This window comes from Choristoneura fumiferana, chromosome 27 (assembly GCF_025370935.1).
Source record: "Choristoneura fumiferana chromosome 27, NRCan_CFum_1, whole genome shotgun sequence".
NCBI classification, from domain to species: domain Eukaryota; kingdom Metazoa; phylum Arthropoda; class Insecta; order Lepidoptera; family Tortricidae; genus Choristoneura; species Choristoneura fumiferana.
The window spans coordinates 8,560,089-8,581,786 of NC_133498.1; the positions used below are offsets into that span (position 1 = coordinate 8,560,089).

Genomic DNA, 21,698 nt, shown 5'->3' on the forward strand with positions numbered 1-21,698 from the left:
TTTGTCGATTGAAGTTATTATAAATTTACTAGAGTTTACCCGCGGCTTCGCATGCGTAAACTATTCGATCTGATAGCTACAATTGAAATTCCGGGATTTGACAAAAATCCCCTGGGCAATCCCAAAATTTATATCGTGATCTTCATTGAGGTTATGTTAAGAACAACTGTACAAAATTTCATGACTTTAAACCCAGCGTGTGAAATTTCAAGATTTCATCCCTATCTCGTGGGAATATCAGGATAAAAAGTAGCCTATGTGTTAATCCAGACGTCCAGCTACCTACATACCAAATTTCATAACTCTAAGCCTAGCGGTTGTTATTTAGAGATTTTATCCTTATCCCGTAGGAATATCGGTATAAAAAGTATCCAATGTTTTAATTCAGGTTATAAACTAACTTTTTGCCAGATATCATCCAAATCGGTCCAGCCGTTTCAGCGTGAAGAAGTAACAAACTCACTCACTCATTCACAAACTTTCACATTTATAATATTAGTAGGATTACCCGTAAAAGGTGTTCGAAGTAAATAAATAAATAAATAATTAAGAAATATCACGGGACAATTCACACCAATTAACCTAGTCCCAAAGTAAGCTTAGCAAAGCTTGTTTATGGGTACTAAGCAACGGATAAATATAATTATATAGATAGATACATACTTAAATACATATTAAATACCCAAAACCCGAGAACAAACATTCGTCTTTTTCATACAAATATCTGCCCCGACACGGGAATCGAACCCGGGACCTCAAGCTTCGTAATCAGGTTCTCTAACCACTAGGCCATCTGGTCGTCTAAGTATGTTAATTCGTTGCCACGTACTCGTACCACATATGTATACATAGCTTTGATTACTTTCGGACTAGGTCATACCTACGTAAATTAGGTAGGTCGTATTCAGTAGGTATGCAATCAAATTTAAAAATGAGCCATGTTCTTTGCTATTTATTTATTTGTTAATTTTAACATTTTTATATAAAAAGTGAGTTTTTACCCCAGCGCCATGTGTCCGCAGCGTACAGTCGGCACGCGAAGAATGCGTGCTCGGCGACGTTTGAAATTAACTGTTTTTCCGCGACCTGATCGGGGGCAGTCCCTAATCTTTCGCAGTTCATTTTAACAAGTCAAAGTAAGTTTTAGTCTAAAAAGTGTCTTGACTCTTGAGGAGGGTTGGAAGAATTGGGATTGTTAAAAAAAAATACTAATGCTTTTTAGTATTCATTTGTAAAAGTCAATTATTAGGACCAAACTAATTTCGATATTTTTTCAAAAATCATTTTTTTTATTAATGATTAAAACTAAGTTCTGCCACACCAATGCTTATTTTAAATTTGATCTGCATTATTTTATTTTTTTATCAACTGGCACTAAATAATTACAGCCTTATTCATAAAAAGTTAGAGCCTCCTTGAAGGCTCCTTGAAGGCCCGATGCTAAAAAACGTGATTCATAAACGTCTGTTAGCGCTAATCAGTCGATCAAGGCTCTGCTAAAGTTAGAGGACCGTAGACCCTCCTTTATCTCCCTGCTAAGTCACAAAATGGCCGCCACAAGTTTGAACAGCTGACTTTGACAAGAGCAAAAAACCATACCGAAGATATTTATAGTGAAGGCACGGCTACGCAAAGATAAAAAAAAAAAACTGGAAAATTTTTTCAGGAATTTGTATTTAAAATCCTCTAAATTAGCAACAATAAATTAACAATAATATGAAAAAAAATTAGGATGATTAACATAATTATGGCTTTTGCACAACATAAACATGCGAATCGGAAATGGCGGGAAAACAAACATCTCGCTTTTTATTTTTTTTCGTGCTAATTTGCTGTCACTGCTGTCAATTTTTTTTTTAACTATCGATTAGGCCATTTTTTGTCCTTGATTGTCAAGGTGGCCAACATAACGCGTCTAATTCATTTATAGCAGCTCAACAACTAGCAGACTAATTTCAAGCGTTTAAAAATCATACTTCTTGACAACCGTCTATTAAGTTAATCACACCTGCTAAGTAAAACCGATCAAACCTCAATTTATTTTTTATCAATGACTAAGGGGTTAATGTGTTGCAACACAAGGATGACACCGGTTTGCCACTGTCAACGTATCATACCTATGTGTCAGATTGTGGGTACAGGTAGTGCCACGAGAGTAGAAGTGAATGATTACACACACAACAACAAAAATAACTGATTGCACAAAAGGTGAATGAATGAAATGAACAAGTAAATGTCAAAATCCTGCTGTAATGCGGAATGTTCTTGTGTGCGTGACCTCAACTCTCGTGTCACTACCTATATGTACAAACTAGCAGAACTAGATTAAACTATGACGTCATTAACCAAAATCGTATTAATTAAAAATTAAAAAAAAGTGAATAATGAGAAAAATATCGAAATTGGTGTCTGATCATTGACTTTTCTATTCAAAAAATATTATTAAAAGCATTGGTACTTTTTTAGATAATCCAATTGCTAAAAGCATCAATGTTGGTTTTTGTTGTCTGTTTGTTTTAACTGATACCCAATAATTTCTGTTGTATTCTTCTTCTCTTCAAAGTCGCTATTAGGGTTTTTATGTTTAATTTACAATGTTTCTTTTATTGAGATCGAATCAGAAATAAGGAGATACGTAGAAGAACGAGAGTCTTCGACATAGCCATCTTTCGGTTCGTGGTCATTTGAGGACTTTTCCCCCAAAGGTTATCCTGTTATTCGATGTGGCCCGCCATGATTATTAAGTTAGGATTTGCAAGACAAACTTTACCTACAATCAAACATCACCTCCGATTCAATAAAACTTTTTAGCACCCTTCCATAGCACCCCTTTAATTTAGGACAAACTGACAGACAGACGGGCCATATTGGAATTTTTGCGGCGGCATCGCGAATCAGGAATGCGGGTTCGATTCCCGGTGAGGAACTTTAATTTTGTATAAGGGTTTTTAAAAGAGGGTCGCTTTTTTTCGCGGTACATTAGTTTTGGGGAAAATTAGAGGGATGGAAAGTGTGATTAAAGAAATACACAGACGAGAAAAAGTTTCTGTGTGAATTCGTTTCGTCTAATCTAGACTCTAGAGTGAATGGACATAAGATTACAGCTCATTAGAGCCACCCGGCATCCGACCAGCGCCACCTCGACTTTCGGCGTCCACTCGTTGTCGACAGGTGGTCCACGGGTGGACGCCGCGTTGACAACGAGTGGACCTCGCGCTGTCCCCGAATTTCCGAGTAGGGGGATGAAGGGGGGCGGCGGGGGGTGGAGAGCACCGCATCGCAAGCGTGCGGGCAGTGAGTGGTCCACTCGCCGTCCGGCCGTGGCAACCTCGCGAGTGAGGCGACCCGGTAACGCTACGGAGTTGATGTAGTGAGCGCATGTCCATACAAATTCATTTGAAGAATACTTACCGCTCGAGGCGGTGCTGGTCGCGTGCCGGGTGGCTGTAATGAGCGTGACCTTTATTAGGCAAGCATGCTCCTTCTTAGTCCATCTTTGCTGACCATCAGGCGTGATTATGGTCAAAGGCAACGCAAGCCTATTTTTGTGTAAAAAAAGTCCGCGTGGAATTCGGTTATAGCGCGCTGTTTCCTCGGGAACTGTGCATTTTTCCGGGATAAAAAGTAGCTGTCACTCTCTGGCCCATAAACTATCTCTATGCCAAAAATCATGTCGATCCATTGCTCCGTTGCGGCGTGAAAGACGGACCAACATACAAACACACACTTTCACATTTATAATATTAGTATGGATTTCTGTGACAAGCTAGTTGGCGCCAGTGTCACGCATGAGGCCCGTTATGACATCTTTGACATTTTATTCGCGTTTGTGATTGATTAAGTAACTAATTGAGCCAATATCGTCACTACTTTGAAAAAATATCGTATTTCAAATCAATACGTCAACAAAATTGACCTTTGAAATAATGTCCGTAAAGTTCAATTTAGAAAGTATCAATTTTGAGATACGAGCTTTTTTCTAAGTAGTGACGATATAATGTCTTAAACTTTCGTGATTTTCACTCATAGTCAAAATACCACGCACAGGACTTATCACGCTAACACACACGAGTAATATTCGAAAGACTCGCGCTGCTAGGCAGACTTGACACCCCACACCAGTCTACTCGTGGCCACTGTAATGTTGCCGAAACGTCGAGGTAAATAAAACTCGTGTTTGTTAGCGTGATAAGTCCTGTGCGTGGTATTTTGACTAATTGAGCCAATCACAACGAAGACTGTACAGTCAAGGGCAAAGATATCGACACGGCCAAAGTTACAAAAATATGTATACACGATTTAACGCCTGTATACAAGCAACATATTTGTACTTTACTGTCGTATCAGTACTGTCAAGGGTACTTACGTACTGCGCTAAACTCGAAGTTCGTGTCGTGCGGTCCCTCTGACACTTATACTATTTAATACGAGAGCGAGAGGGACGGCACGATACGAACTTCGAGTTTCGAGCTTCGTAGTAGCCCTGCTGCATTACGGGTATGTACGGTCAAGGAAACTGAATCAGGTCACAGGGTGGAACCTTTGTGCTACTATGTCATATTGACATCCCATACATCTGCCGAAGAAATCATTGCAAAATTGGTTATGAAAAGGTTCCACCCTGGTACGTCATTCAGTTGTCTTGACTGTACTTTAAGGATAGGAATTAAAATAAAAGTAACTTGTTTTTTTTAACTTCTTTTAATAATGTATTTCCCTATAAACTGCTACTTATTCAGGTTGATAACAATCTAATGAATGATATTCTAGAATTTTCAAAAAAAAAACCATTTCGCACCCACATGGCCAATATGCCTTACTCTCGTTCCGAAATTTCAAATTTGATTTAGGCAGGTTCGGCATAAGGGCATTTGCATACCTACTGTGTTCTTTAAAACGCGTCGTCGACGCGCATTTTGGGAACGCGCGTTGGCAACGCGTTTTTCTTTCGAAAGAGCAGCTACTCGTGTGCGTATCAAAGAAAAGGAGAGGCCTTTGCCCAACAATGGGGCATATTATAAAAAAAAATGTTCATTAGTCATAGTAGACCGTGGTGGCCTAGTGGTTAGACCTATGGCCTCGCAAGCAGAGGATCGTAGGCCCCGGTTCTCACCTCTGAGTTTTTTGAAATTCATGCGCAAGTGCGAAATTACATTTGAAATTTACCACGAGCTTACTTTATAGGAAAACATCGTGAGGAAACCTGCACAAACCTGAGAAGCAATTTAATTGAGTGTGTTAACTTGCCAATCCGCACTGGGCCCGCGTGAGAACTACAGTCCACGCCCTCTCATCCCACGAGGAGGCCTGTGCCCAGCAGCCTGACGCTATATAAGCTGCGGGATGACGATGGTGTTCATTAGTCTGTTATCAACCTTTACATCTCTACTAATACTGCTACATTGCACAATAAATAACTTAATTAATCATTAAAACTTAATTAAATATCGTATTTACATAGTTTTTACACAACTCGAGTGGGACATTATTCGACTATCGATTTTATATATTTTTATATTTACTTATTGTATTTTATTTACAGGGCCATTTCTATGGCGAGATTCAAGAAAAGGTTTTATTCATTATTTTAGTAAATTACTTTTTACTCAACTCAATGATCATTTTTTATATTACAATATAATAATTAAAAGTTTTAGGTAGAGTTTTCTATAGACTTATAATAGTACTTCATAAAGGTGTTGATAAATTTGAGCATTTACTTGTAATGAGCATTCTAGTTACAATGTTACATTACAGGTAAAGCTCTCAAAATAAACAGGAGCGATTAAGCTAGCTTAATAATTTTAGTTACAAGTTAATAAATAGCTCTCAAAATAAGAATTTTAAGCTAGCATTCTGGCGAGCGTCCAACCGAAACGACTGACATTATTGTCAATAATAAAATTTTTGAAGAGCTACTAGAGCGTTCCCTAGAATTAAGGGCATAGCTCATTACAGCAACCGATCAGCACCGCCTCGCCTCGAGCGGTTAGTATTCTTCACATGGATTTGTATGGGCATGCGCTCACTACATCAACTCCGTAGCGTCACCGGATCGCCTCACTCGCGAGGTTGCCACGCGCGGACGGCGAGTGGACCACTCCGTGACAGCCCGCTGCTCGCCGCCATAGTGACTACTAGGAAATTCGTGGAGCACGCGAGGTCCACTCGTTGTCAACGTGGCGTCCACCCGTGGACCACCTGTCGACAACGAGTGGACGCTGAAAGTCGAGGCGGTGCTGGCCGGGTACCGGGTGGCTCTAATGAGCTGTGACCTATCGGTTTAACATTCGTAGTAATAGCTATTACTGCGTTATTCGTCACGTACGAGGGCAGTTTAGAGGGTGTACTCGTAGAGAGTTTGAAGGTACAGGTTATGCCAGGTCAATGTTATGCACAATTATGTTATGCCAAATCCGTTACGCGAATTCATATTATGACAATTGATGTTATGCGAAATAAGGGGCACCCATATAAAACATGACTTATTTCAATCGAAGCTGGTTGGTATTGTCCTTAGTCCTAATTTTCTGAATAAAACCTTAAGAAAAACCTATTAATTTTCGAAACCATTTGCCATGGCACTAATTATTAGGAACAAAACAACTGTCATTATCTATTTAAAAAAAACAGCTAAAACAATTAAAAAACAGATAATGTTACGATACTTAGGTATTATGAACCTTTTCTTAAGACATGGGGCAAAATCGTTCCAAAGGATAAAAAAGCTGGGGTATATTTATACATTATCTTAATCCAGGTCTTAAAATACTCAGGTGAATTTAGGCTATATACATTTTGATAGCATGGGAAAAACTAAAACGTGTGTCATGTTTCAAATTTCCCCATGACTTTTGCCCCAGCTCGTAATATTGAATGAATAAAGACTGTCTTACTTACGACATCTTGTTCAAGTCGGTCCGTATCATACTTAGACGAAGAAATTTGAACCCTCTTTTGTACAGTTATGTATCTACTTAAAAAAGGTTCCATTTCTAACTGCCTCAAAAACAGGAGGTTTTTAATTCGGTAGAATTTGTTTCATTTTTTAGATTACTTTTTAGTTTGAAATCATTCTAAACTAGTCAAAATTGTTTATAGTGCTTTTAAACATTTATAAATATTGTTAATAAATCGAGCACATCGTTTAACGTAATAAACATGAAAGGATTTGTAAAGAAACTACAAATGCAAGTTATCTATTGAGATGAAACAAGATATCTTAATGCTGTAAAAGACAAAGCTGCGGTCATAATCAACGACAAAAACAAATTTACTAGACCCCAAATTAGATAAGTTTAATGCTTATTTTGATTTAAATATGGATTCAAAAGCATTCAAATAAAACGTAGCAGTAAAATTTTAGTTTCTATTCTTATTTTTTGTATACTGTTACTTTTGTAACTGATCTGTCAATGAATTAAAATATCTTTACTTTGATTCTACAGACTACAGACAGAAAGCAGCAGTGAAAAAGATTATAAGTCCAAGTGCATAAAACAATAAGGCCCCAGTGAGAAACCAAAAAGAGCGTGTTACCAATGTTTATGGTTTTTTTAAGAAATTCTAACAAAATTGACAAGTATATTGAGTCAAACTAACAAAACCTGCTGATCTAGATTTAATTTAAAACAAGTGTAAACCATGATTTTGTCTTTTACTACAAGAAGTACCTTCTAGAAACTACTGCCTGTTCTGCTGTTCTCTTTCCCTCGCTTTCATCTCTAGTTCTTCTTCTTCCCTCGTTAAGGGAACGGTGCTGTGGTTGTATAACCCTTGGGCCATCAACTGCAGAGCCAATGGGTTCCGCTGCCCCGATGCTTTCTTGATCTTGGCCCGTTTATTCTGGAACCAGATCTTGATCTGAGCTTCTGCTAAGCCCAGTTCTGCTGCCAAGGCTTGCCGTCGGCGCTCCGTCAGGTAGCGGTTTTCGGCGAATTCGTGCTGTGGACAAAAACTTATGTTAGAAATGTAATTTTTGATGTATGCTTTTTATTCAGTGCTCAATTACTATCACAGCCAATACTTATCACGCTAACAACGAGTAATTGTGCGGTAAATGTAACGGCTGTTATGTACGAGTAGTAGTAGTTATGAGTGAAAATGACGAAAGATTAAACTGTACATGCTGAAACACACCAGCATTGCCCCGTTGAACAGCGATGGAAATCAGTTGAATCAGCGAATAGCCATGTTCACCATCTTTTTCTGTCACCATCTTACATCGTTGAACAGAAAGTAACAACAATGAATGCGATAGCACGCGTCCCCGCGTCAGACAATACGGCAACAAGACTCAGAGCGGGATCGTTGCTGTTCTGACTCAAACGTCGCCCTAGATTCTTCAGAAGCTCAAGGTACTGGATGAATACCAGCTGCATACTGATGGGTATTGGCAGAATACCAGCGCTACGGCTTACCGCAGCATAATGCTGAGCCAGCGCGCCTGTTCTTCAGTGCATCACATGGCTTCTCATTTATGTGTCTGATCTGTTTAATTGTTACTGATGTTTTATTTGCTATCGTAAGTTTCGGGCTTAATTTTTAGTGCTGGATTATTAGTTTCATTACTCTTTAGTTACCTTTTTTTTTGAAGGATATATTATATATATCTATCTTTTAAAAAATGGTTAAAATATTCCACATGAATTTACTTTGTATATAATTGTAATGTATTGTTGTAAACTATTGTTGGTGAACCTTAATAAAGAGAAAAAAATCTAAGTTATCGTTACTCTAGGGTCCAGTCACTTTTACAGCGACTGGCAAGAAATCATACTTAAAGTTTAAGGAGAAATACTTGGTTTGTTTTAGTTTGGCGTCTTTCAGTGCACCGATCCAATGATTTGCCACCAGTGGCAGCAAACACAATTATATAGTTCCTGTGACACAAATTGTCAGACCCTTGCCCCCCTCTACTCCTCATCATCATCATCATCATCTCAGCCGTAGGAAGTCCACTATTGGACATAGGCCTCCCCCATAGACCTCCAGTCGCTTCGGTTAGCAGCGTCTTGCATCCACCGTGAACTCGCGACTTTAACCAGGTTATCCGTCCATCTCGTTGCTGGACGTCCTACGCTGTGCTTGTCGACCCGCGGTCTCCACTCGAGAACTTTTCGGCTCCAACGGTCATCTGTTCTCCGTGCGTCCGTCCTCCACTCCTCACCCCGACTAAAATGTGTGACGTATATTAAGGACTCCATGTACTTTAGTAGACTTACCTTTAACCTGGCGAGCTGTGGACCGGAGAAGGCAGTCCTGGGACGCTTCTCGTCGTTGGACATCGGCTCCCCGGGGGGTTTCTTAGGACGGCGCGTGCGTGGACCTGGGCAGATGGGGAAATAGGGAATATTACGCAAAACTCTGCGCAAGGGCGACACTAGCACAAATAAAATAATTTATTAATTTTTGGTGGGTAGTTTTGTTTGCAAAAATAAAGGTGGGAAACTTGGAGAGTTAGTGACAAACCAAAACGTTTGTTTCGGTTTGTTAGTATAATCTGGTAGCATGGTGAACGGTTGTGTTGCTCTGAAGATAAGCTCTGGATGAGTTCGAAACGCATCAGTGTAGGGTGGTGGTGGTGATAGATAGGTTTGTGTGATTTGTGTGTGTTCTTAAAGTGGAGGTGGAGGAACTGCATGAACACATTTTTTGCACAAACGCAGCTATCGTAAGGTCGCGGGTGAGCAATGTAAGTGAATGTTATAGTTTACTAGCACAAATTGTAAACCAACTGCCATGACAACGTAATGTTTGTCATAATGATCGTTTGTCATAGACCTTCTTTCCCTGAATCCAATACACGATACACGTCCAATATACGTTTTCACAGTATAGTTAGCTGTCTACTGAAGCACTAGTCTGGTATTTCAAAAAATATTAAGTTTTCTAGGGTGGTCTATTATATTTTTTACCGACAGTACTTTTAATATAGCTCACTCCTGTAGATAGATATTTTTTTCACTCGCCGTTTTTTTTGTAAAAATAAATTGAAACTTTATTTCGGCAAGCCACACGTTTCGTGAGATCTAGATATAGATTTTGTGCCTTGGTCTGTTTGATTTAAAAAAAGAGTTCGGATTGACAGCTGACAGTCATAATATGGACCATCCCAGATAACTTAAGTTACCCAATTTGATAATTTCAATAACAAAGAAAAAGAAGGAAGTAATTCTTAAACATTGTTTCAGTGGCTTGCATTGCCTTATTTATCAATTTTCTAATACTTCGCTAAACAAGTGATAAGTGACGTGAAAAGCGTGCAACATGTTGTATCCGTCCATTGTATTGTATCTGTTCATTTATGCATAGTTTTGTTTTGAACTTTTGACCCATCTCTATGGACCTACAGTCAAAGAAACGAATTGCGTCTGTACCAGGGTGGAACCTTTGACCTACTTATTCATATGACATTCCATACATCTACCAAAGAAATCACAAGAAAATTGATTTTGAAAAGGTCACTGGTACGACTGCTGGTTTTTTCGACTAGAACTATAATATAAAATTGAACACAAAAACTGCATATTTTCAGCATATTGCCGCTTTAAAAATGTACGTGTATATATTCGATGTCATTGCAACACGTATCTTAATAAAATGAAAATAAAGTCCGGCTCCAAGGTTCATTAAGAAAAAAAAACAAAAACACAAATTAAACACAATTAACACAAACAAACGCACACATAAAAGCACATATCAAACATTAAATAAAACCAGCATGCAATGTTGCTGTCTTCTGTAAGTAAATAAATTATTCGAATGCCCAATGAAAACAGCATAAAAATACAATTTTTAAACCAGTATCTATAATAATAATTCAATTAACGTTTGTTCTAGTGGAACGTAATTTCTTAGTTTTGAAATACGACTACGTGCAGTAATTTCAAACGGTAATAAATAAACTGACCATTGCATGCTGACTTAAAAAATACGATAACATAAATGGCAAATAACATAAAAAGCACCAACCAAAAAAACCTTGATTAAAATCTTAGGATGTAGTTGTGGTATTTTTAGGCACGGGGTAAATTTAGACACTACTAAAGGTCCAGTGTTACTAAAATATTATAATTCTTTAAATACTGAATATATTACGGTATGTAGATTACCTTTATGAGCAATTTACCGAGAATTAAAAAACAGTTATGCTTTGAATGTCGCTAACAATATTCAATATCAGTATTTTATTTTTTACATTTCTATCGTTCGAAATCACTCAGAAACAGGAACAAATAAAATAACTGGGATTAGTTACAAGCCCCGACTACTCGTATGGCAATTTTTCTGAGTAGAAAATGAAAAGGTATGCTTTAAAAATAATTTAACAAGTATTTGTTAAACCCACAATACATTCTAAAATGGTTAAACAAAAATGCACTAGCAGTGGAAAAAATCATATCAACAACAAATAACCAATTCAGGTTGCGTTTTCACCAGAGATGTGCGAGGATATTATTATGAGGGAGGAAACGAGCAAGTGGGTCTCCTGATGGTAAGAGATCACCACTGCCCATAAACATCTACAAAACCCCTGGTATTGCAGATGCGTTGCCAAACTAGAGGCCTAAGATGGGATACCTCAAGTGCCAGTAATTTCACCAGCTGTCTTATTCTCCACGCCGAAAAACAACAGTGCAAGCACTGCTGCTTCACGGTAAGATTAGCGAGCAAGATGGTGGTAGCAATCCGGGCGGACCTTGCACAAGGTCCTACCACCTGCAACTACTCAAGGAGTCATATGTTGCGAGGAATGTGTTGCTCTATTAGAAACAGCTGAACGGAGCGAGGATACGTACTTAAATGAAGCATTCTATTGGTTCATTCTTCCAAACACATTATCACATATCTCAGGTGGAAATACAGCCTAATGAGGGTTTCTGTGATAGCAGGGCTACTACGAAACTCGAAACTCGAAGTTCGTGTCGTGCGGTCCCTCTGACACTTACACTATTTAATACGAGAGCGAGAGGGACCGCACGATACGAACTTCGAGTTTTTCGTAGTAGCCTAGTTGGCGCTAGTATTGTGAGAGCCATTGGACAACTTTGATATTAACATCACGGTTGTGATTGGTTAAATAGTGAGCCAATCACAGCAAGACTAACGTCAAACAAACCTCACGATACTAACGCCATCTAGCGATATTTCGCCTGCCAAAAATCCCTCATTATGAATTCAATAAAATAGCAAAAGTTTCACACACGAAAAAAACACTGGCATAAAAAATGGCATCCCCCGACGATGTTCCCACGCAAGCGGACGATGCAATATCTTAACCAATTCAATTCAGAACACTACATTCGATATTTAAAATTGGTTAAAATATTTCACCGACTGCCTGATGGGTTGCCATAGCGAAGCGGTGTGACCTGTAGGGAAAATTTCAATAAACCTTGGTACCAAACTTTTTTTTAATGAAAACGATCTCAGATTTGAAGATATTGAGTAAGTGTATTGCTAATTATGCCCAGGGAAATGCGGGTTCAAATTTAGTCCAACGATCCGAAAATGTTTTTCGTTAAAAAAATGGATCGTATTGAGCAAGCCAAAAACAATAGTACATTGTTGTAGAGGCACGAAAGTAAGCAATAGATGAACGAGTTAGTTTGAAGTTCGATAATGCGAGTTCATCTATTGCACTTTTGGCCGAGGCTAAACATTGTGCTTTTCACGATCACTGCGAGGAAATAAAAATAGTGTCACCCCTCCCGCCAGCACGCCAGCATGCCAGCTCAGCACGCCAGGAATGAAATTCAGAAATTATATTCTAAAAAGTGGTATCGTATTATAAAATACATATATTGATACGACCTGTTTTCGTAATGTGTATCATTGTTGTCGTGTTTTGCGAGCCATAAATGAGTCGGCTGTTAAATGTACATATATAGGCAGTTTTGGGTACTGGATTTAGGTTATCTATAACCACACTTTCGAGCAGTGTCGTGAAAATATTTTTATGCATATTCAAAAAAAGTAAATGGGTGATTTTGTATGACAATAAAATTAAACTTTTTACAGTCCATCGTTTTGTGTTTAAAAGATGTTTTTAAAAACTATAAAAATAGTGCTTTTGGGGCTGGTCTAAAGTTGGGGCAAAACTGGACACAGACAAAAGTCATTTTTCTGACAGTTTTTGTCTTCCGCACTAGATAACTATGTTGCAATAATTAAACCCGATTAAACTGAAGTTCATATACAAATAAAAAAACGGAAAAATTTGATTCCAAAATATTATATTAAAATAAACACCTGGTAAAGAAATAAATTGTGAGCGCTCTGTTGCATGAAAACGAATGTCACAAAATCGAATGTTTCTAAAATATTCGGAACAAAGTCTATGATACTGTGTAATGACTAATGTCAAAATTTTCTAATAAGATTACTCTCGAGACAGAAAACGAACAAAAATTTAAAGTGACTCGTCTATTCTGTTGTCAGAGTGATATGATACCTAAAACTCCAAAATAACTTCGATATCAAATGACACTTTTTTTCCTCAACTTTTTTTAAAACTCCGTGATTGATCGAGCAAGGTCAACGGCCAACATTTTCTAGTAGACCGAAGTGCCATAGACATTTTTTGTATCTTTTTTTTAGAGGTTTTAAAGGTGCCCATTTAGGTGGGTAATTCGTTTTTTTTAGTTTTTGTTGTGACAGCGTGAAGGTTTTACGGATGAGTTGTCATAGTTTTGACATTATTAATGTTAGTGTCAAAATATTAGGGTTTTTTTAAGTGTGCGGGGTGTGGAATATTATTTAAAATATTTAATCGTTCAAGGTGATTGTTTGAAAAACAATTAATAAAAAAGAAAAAATAACAATTAATTATAGACCGATTAGGAGTCTAAATTAACCTAAGGTTATGTGTAATGGTGATCATGGAAAATAAATAATATTGATTTTTAAATGTTTTTAGCTCATAGAAACATGTTTCTGTCAATGGAGTACCAATTTCAGGTAAGATTTTTTTATAATTTTTTAATAAGATAATAACTTAATTTAAAAGATAGTTGATAATAAAGGTGATTTAATTTAAAAAAAATAGTTTTTTCTCACGTGGCTGCCGTGAGGTCCCGTACTTACTTCGTCCTAAAACAAAAAGAAAATCACAATTAGGCACACGAAATAAAACAATTTTGAAATTTTAACATTAACATATTTACTTAATATTAAATAAAACCGGACGGACGGTATTCATGAAACATTGTTACCAAATTTAAACGCCAAGCGACTACTTCAGGTGAACCGAAATACACTTGTAAGTTTTGAAGAAAATGAAAAAAATCAATGTGAGATAAGAAAAAATCTGCACTTTTTTTTAATATCGCTAACAAATAATTATTGTTTGAGTGATAGCAATTCTCAATGTTTACAAATTATTAATTATCATATTTATATAATACAAGCTGTAACCCGCGACTTTTGCGAAAAATTCGTTTATCGCGCCCAGGGGCATGCATTTTCATACATTTTTCCGGGATGAAAACTATCCTATCAATGAACTAAAAACTATAACTTTCCCCACCCGCAAATTAATTGTTTTCAGTTCATTGATATGGACCTCCGCAAAGTAACCCCTGATTCCATATCCTTTTCAGAGTCCCAAATTATCTCCATGGCAAATTTCACTACGATCAGTTGTACACATACCTTTTACCAGCGTAAAAGCGTAACAAATGAACAATCAACTCGCTTTCGCATTTATATCTATCTAATATCTTTAAACGAGCAATTCTTGTATATATTTACGGGATCTCGGAAACAGCTCCATCGATTTCGATGACATTTGGTATGTAGGGGTTTTCGAGAATGAAAAATCGATTTAGCCGGGTCTTATCTCTGGAAAAACGCTTGTTACCGAGTAATACTAATATATGTTACATTCGTATCACCGCGCTAAGTCGCTGTTTATTTATTCAGCAGTAAAACATTACTCCAAGCTAAGTACAAAAGAATAAAATATATAATGTTCTTTATTGATCATGATCACAGAAAATCAATACAGTGTTTTAGCGAAATAATAGTTATGTTCTACCATGACAGGTATGACTAGCAGAACGCAGGGTAAATACTAAATCTAGCCTCATCATCATAATCATCTCAATCTTATGTATGTCTTACTGCAAGGCACAAGTCTCCTCTCAAAATAAAAGTACTTGTGCCATAGTTCCTACGTTAGCTTAGTGCGTATAGGGAACTTAAAACACCAATGGATATATCAAAGAGTGGTCCATATCGGCCCGCATACTTATTAAAAGTCCGAATGTAATGTTTGTCAGAATGATCATTTGTCATAACTCTTTTTTCTCTGAATCTAATAATTATTCAGAATTGTTATAAAAACCTAACCTAACCTATAGTTTTCTATAGGATGACCATTTCAAAATTTCAGAGTTATTTAAGGTTTCACTGGAAAAAAATTAGGACAAACGATGATTCGGACAAAAATTACGGTATGACTAGCGAAGAGTATGCGAACTTTGGCGCTCCCATCATAGATATGTTACAGCTCTCTTCTAATGTAATTTCTTACGTACATTCTCGAAAACTCAGGCTTAGGCTAAACCCACGATCCTCTGTTTGTGTAGCCTTGGGTCAAATTACTAGGCTGTCACGGCTCTTGTTCTATAGACAGTACAGTACAAACATATTGAATTCTAACTGCAACGTGACCGCAACTGCTGAGCCATGCATTATTCCCTGCAGTTCCATTGCAGTCGGCACAAGTGCACGCAAACTGCACGCTGGCTGCGATTGAGATGTTGCAGTTGGAGTCTTACCCCCTGTCTCACCATCACCATCCATTGATTAAATTTATCTTACATATAATGATGCCATCTCGGTTTCTTTGTTAGAATAGACGGAGACAGATACATTTATCCGTCAAATAATTTTAATCATTTATTCAATTTCTTGAGGGTACATTATTACATTACCGCTGGTGCCTCTTTTTAAGTAAAAAAATACCTGTGCTAAGAGACACCGTTACTCTTTAAACAGGTATCTACTTTGTATAGTGGAAAATTTCGAGATTTTAATGGGTGGTGAAACAGCCCCTTAGTCTTTTTGCAGTCTTAGTCTTAGCCTTAATCTAGTAAAAAGAGTGAATAATTTTACCCCATGTTCGAAAATACCCCAAAGCATTTAGCACCCTTTAGCAGATGCTCGAGATCTAGATAAGCTTAATTTCGTTTAATGAACCCATTAATTACTAATGGAATGCTCAGAACGCGACGCGTAACGGTAGTTTTTTGTTTACTTAATTTTAATGGACATATTAAATTAAGTCCGTGACATATAAGGTTATTATGTTAATGTAGTCATAATAGTAATGTGAGGTTTTTACTTATTTCAGGATAATTAACGTGTAACTGTCGCACTTAGAGACGTTAGTTAGTCGTAATGGATACCAAAATTATACTGATTTTAAATTCAGCGCATTTTTTAAACGTGTGAGTATCGAATCGAGTATACATATTTTTTAATAATATACCTAGATAAACTGATAAAAATAAACTACTATCTACCAATAAGTAAACTCATATTAAATATAATGACCCGGATAACTCACGTCTTAAATCGAGTTTAGCTACATGTTTCGGGCTAATCCGTAGCCCTTCGTCTCCGGAGCAACGCGACTCAGCGGCTGCTGCAACACGCGCACATGCAGCAGCAGCAGCCGCTGAGTCACGTTGCTCCGGAGACGAAGGGCTACGGATTAGCCCGAAACATGTCGAGCTAAACTGGATTTAAGACGTGAGTTATCCGGGTCATTATATTTAATATGAGTGAGTCTCACGGTAGTTTCATGTTCAAAATAAGTAAACTACTTAATATACATAATACAACAATAATGCTAACAATATTTAATATTTACAAAAACAAAGGAACGTTCTCAAAATATTTAAGGAAAAGCTGTACGAGTAAGCCCCGTTTGATTTTCCTCAAGCCTCCCCCATTTTGGAGTACCATCAAAAACTCCAGTTGTTCTTAAAAATGTAATTCAAAAGTACAATAAACAATGTACTAAATCTATATTTAACCTTACGCCACGTGAATTATCGATGTTTACTAAGAAATGTGATATGAAAATCTTATAATCGCAGCATAAAAATAAGTATAAAAAGATATCCACTTTTGCATTTACAAGCTTATAGAATTTAGATAGCCAAACAAACTTAAATCATAATGTCTTTATCAAAACATTTAAATTGGCATTTTCTCCAATAAACCAAACCCTAGAGAAATTCCTGCTTAATTAAAAAACAAAAATCTTGTCCATGCCAATCGAAGTTACATCAAATTGACATATGTCATTTATACAACTCTCAATTACATATCTTATGTATCTAAAATTAAGGTCTAAATTCGATGAGCACGTCACGTTGACTTGTAACATTTTTTTGCGAGTAGAAATAAAACAAGGTGGTCCCATAATGAAGCTATTAAATATGTTCAACACTTCGAATATTTATTCATGTCTGAATTAATATTAACATATTTAATGTAGCTGGTTTTGAATTTCGCCTATCTAAAACCGGTTCTCTATTCAAATTGGTGATAGAAGGAAGTTATGGAGTTGCTACGTATGTAATGTCACACGGAGGCTTATTTATTAGAAGATATAACGGACAAAATACTAAATCTATAGCAGGTTTATCTGATACCAATAAAAGATTAACGTTACTGACGGACTGGACAATGACAACGTGAAGCTAGAATTAGAGACTTGATATTTGACAGACATATTCCTTGCCAATCATGAAGATGCACTAAGGACAAGTAACAATGTCTATCCATCTATCCCAGCCTATACACGTCCCACTGTTGGGCAGATAAGCCTCCTTTCAGCCATAGTTCCCACACAGGCCCAGTTCATTATTCTTAGTCATACTTGTTAAGGCCATTTTTTGGCCGGATGCTGCACTTCGTGAAGAAAGCAAGCCGCTTTGCACAGTGATAGTACAGACTAAACTGAGTGATTTGACTCGCAGCAGCGGAAGTTTCACCCCTTAGGAACAGAGATGGCGCCACTTCTTAAAAAATATTTCAAAAAATTCTACAAGCTAAAGTAATAAACCGATTTCAATGTTTAATATCTCAAATGAGAGCCTATTATATACGTTACTTATAAAAAAAATACAAAAAAAATATTTACAAAAAACTTTTGTCAAAAACGCCATCTTAAGTTTTTTTTTCTTACCTGATTTGTAGTTTTTACTTGATTGCTTAAAAAAACTGTATGCAACATGAATAGTTTAATGCATGTACATATTACTGAGTACATAACGAGTATTTTTAAAAAAATCCGACACGATACCTATCATATTTAACGAAATATGACAGTTTAAATGTGAGCACAAATTTCTTTAAAAAATATTTAAAAAAATTCTACAAGCTAAAGTAATAGACCGATTTCAATGTTTAATATCTCAATTAAAGCTCATAACATTCATTATTTACAAAAATATTAAAAAAAATATTTACTGAAAAACTTTGGCAAAAAACACCATCTCAAGTTTTTTTTTCTTACCTGATTGGTAGTTTTTTATGATTTGCTTAAAAAAACTGTATGCAACATGAATGGTTTAATGCATATACATATTACTGAGTACATAATAAGTATTTAAAAAAAAAATTGACACCGATACCTATCATATTTCACGAAATATGAAAGTTTAAATGTGAGCACAAATTTGTTTAAAAATTCAATAAATTCTACAAGCTAAACTAATAAACGATTTAAATGTTTAATATCCCAAATTAAAGCTCATAAAATTCATTATGTAGAAAAAAATATTAAAAAAATATTTACTGAAAACTTTTGGCAAAAACGCCATCTTAAGTTTTATTTCTTACCTGATGGTAGTTTTTTACTTGATTGCTTAAAAACATTGTATGTTGTATGCAACATGAATGTTTTAATGCACTTATATATATTTCTGAGTAAATAACAAGTATTATAAAAAAAACCGACACCGATACCCTTCATACTTCACGAAATATTTAAGTTTAATTGTGCACGCTTTTCTTACAAATAAATTTCAACGAAATCTTCAGTAGTGAAACTAGTACTCTGATTATAATGTTTAATGTTAAATGAAAAGAAGAACGAAATTACCTAATTTATTAAAAAAAAGTTTTTTCCTGGTGTTACGAAAAAATATAATTACTTTTAAATTAGTAATTATTAAGACAATAAATAAAAACTATACCGTTTCCGGCATAGTTGGTTCTGAGATGTAATTATATTGCTTAGTAGTTGGCGAATTTATTTAAAAATTAGCTTTTATGTGATAGGTAGGGCTACAGCTTATAGATATGTCACATTTGAAATAAAAGACTATGAACATCAATGTTCATCAAATATTTAAATTAAAACCTATAAGTCCTCTTCGGGTTCATCGGCAGATGTAGAACTGAAAAGGAAAGTCGTTTTGAAGTACTTGTGCTATTCCAATACTACAAAATCACAGATCTTTTAGACACGGACTGTGTTGCTGTAATTACTGTTGAATTATATTTGTGCTAGTTGATTACCATTAGTTAAATCTAAAATTTGTGTGCCTACCTGTGGAAATCAGTGGTCAGCATACAAAATAACCCTGCATTGAATATTATATAACTTACTTTTGATTTGTACAGCCACCTTTGCAGGATTTACACTGGGCAGTGCATGGTAAGCTGACCGACGACACCCACAACGCATGGTATATCGCAGCCAGATTTGCAGCCACAATAGACTTAATGCGACCAAATCGCTGTAACTGCGACAATTTTGGAGTCCTCTCTTTTGCCTTAGTCCATCCCCAAGAAGATGGACATGGTACGGACTGCTCTCTATAAACATTACACTGCGTGAAGCTTACCAAGCGGGCCAATATGGAGAAACGCTCTGACCATGTCCGTACCATGTCCATCTTCTTGGGATGGACTAAGGCAAAAGAGAGTGGCAAAAGAAGTAAGCGATCTTGGACCATTAAGTACCATTGTGGCTGCAAATCTGGCTGCGATACCATGCGTTGTGGGGTGTCGTCGGGTCAGCTTACCATGCACTGCCCAGTGTAAATCCTGCAAAGGTGGCTGTACAAATCAAAAGTAAGTTAATATAATATTCAATGCAGGGTTATTTTGTATGCTGACCACTGATTTCCACAGGTAGGCACAAAATTTTAGATCTAATGGTAATCAACTAGGCACAAATATAATTCAACAGTAATTACAGCAAACACAGTCCGTGTCTAAAAGATCTTGTGATTTTGTGTACTTCAAAACGACTTTTCCTTTTCAGTTCTACATCTGCCGATGAACCCGAAGAGGACTTATAGGTTTTAATTTAAATATTTGATGAACATTGATGTTCATAGTCTTTTATTTCAAATGTGACATATCTATAGCTGTAGCCCTACCTATCACATAAAAGCTAATTTTTAAATAAATTCGCCAACTACTAAGCAATATATATTACATCTCAGAACCAACTATGCCGGAAACGTATAGTTTTTATTTATTGTCTTAATAATTACTAATTTTAAAGTAATTTATATTTTTTCGTAACACCAGGAAAAACTTTTTTTTAATAATTTAGGTAATTTCGTTCTTCTTTTCATTTAACATTAACACATTATAATCAGAGTAACTAGTTTCACTTGAAGATTTCGTTGAAATTTATTTGTAAGAAAAGCGTGCACAATTAAACTAAATATTTCGTGAAGTATGAAGGGTATCGGTGTCGGTTTTTTTTTATAATACTTGTTATTTACTCAGAATATATATAAGTATGCATTAAACCATTCATGTTGCATACAACATACAATGTTTTTAAGCAATCAAGTAAAACTACCAATCAGGTAAGAAATAAAACTTAAGATGGCGTTTTTTGCCAAAAGTTTTCAGTAATATTTTTTTAAATATTTTTTCTACATAATGAATTTTTATGAGCTTTAATTTGGATATTAAACATTTAAATCGTTTATTAGTTTAGCTTGTAGAATTTATTGAATTTTTTTAAAGAAATTTGTGCTCACATTTAAACTTTCATATTTCGTGAAATATGATAGGTATCGGTGTCGAATTTTTTTTAAATACTTATTATGTACTCAGTAATATGTATATGCATTAAACCATTCATGTTGCATACAGTTTTTTTAAGCAATCAAATAAAAACTACCAATCAGGTAAGAAAAAAAAACTTGAGATGGTGTTTTTGCCAAAAGTTTTCAGTAAATATTTTTTTATATTTTGTTAAATAATGAATGTTATGAGCTTTAATTTGAGATATTAAACATTGAAATCGGTCTATTACTTTAGCTTGTAGAATTTTTTGAAATATTTTTTAAAGAAATTGTGCTCACATTTAAACTGTCATATTTCGTTAATATGATAGGTATCGGTGTCGGATTTTTTTTTAAATACTTGTTATGTACTCAGTAATATGTACATGCATTAAACCATTCATGTTGCATACAGTTTTTTTAAGCATCAAGTAAAACTACAAATCAGGTAAGAAAAAAAAACTTAAGATGGCGTTTTTTTGACAAAGTTTTTGTAAATATTTTTTTGTATTTTTTTATAAGTAACGTTATAATAGGCTCTTCATTTGAGATATTAAACATTGAAATCGGTTTATTACTTTAGCTTGTAGAATTTTTTGAAATATTTTTTATAGAAGTGGCGCATCTCTGTTCCTAAGG

The 21,698-nt window shown here is 35.9% G+C and overlaps 2 protein-coding genes across 2 annotated transcripts in view; both read right to left on the reverse strand.

The window, feature by feature from the left end:
* Positions 1-21,698, reverse strand: part of LOC141443296 (uncharacterized) — a 465,577-nt gene that overhangs the window by 22,869 nt on the left and 421,010 nt on the right. The gene's annotated exons all lie outside the window — the stretch shown is intronic.
* The window catches only part of LOC141443292 (homeobox protein invected-like), a 150,184-nt gene continuing 134,333 nt past the window's right edge, over positions 5,848-21,698 (reverse strand). Inside the window, exons 4-6 of the mRNA XM_074108525.1 lie at positions 14,062-14,094; positions 9,225-9,328; positions 5,848-7,944 (exon numbers count right to left, since the gene is read on the reverse strand). Coding sequence (XP_073964626.1) covers positions 7,684-7,944; positions 9,225-9,328; positions 14,062-14,094 — 398 coding nt within the window. The 3' untranslated portion in view covers positions 5,848-7,683. The remainder of the gene's footprint in view (positions 7,945-9,224; positions 9,329-14,061; positions 14,095-21,698) is intronic.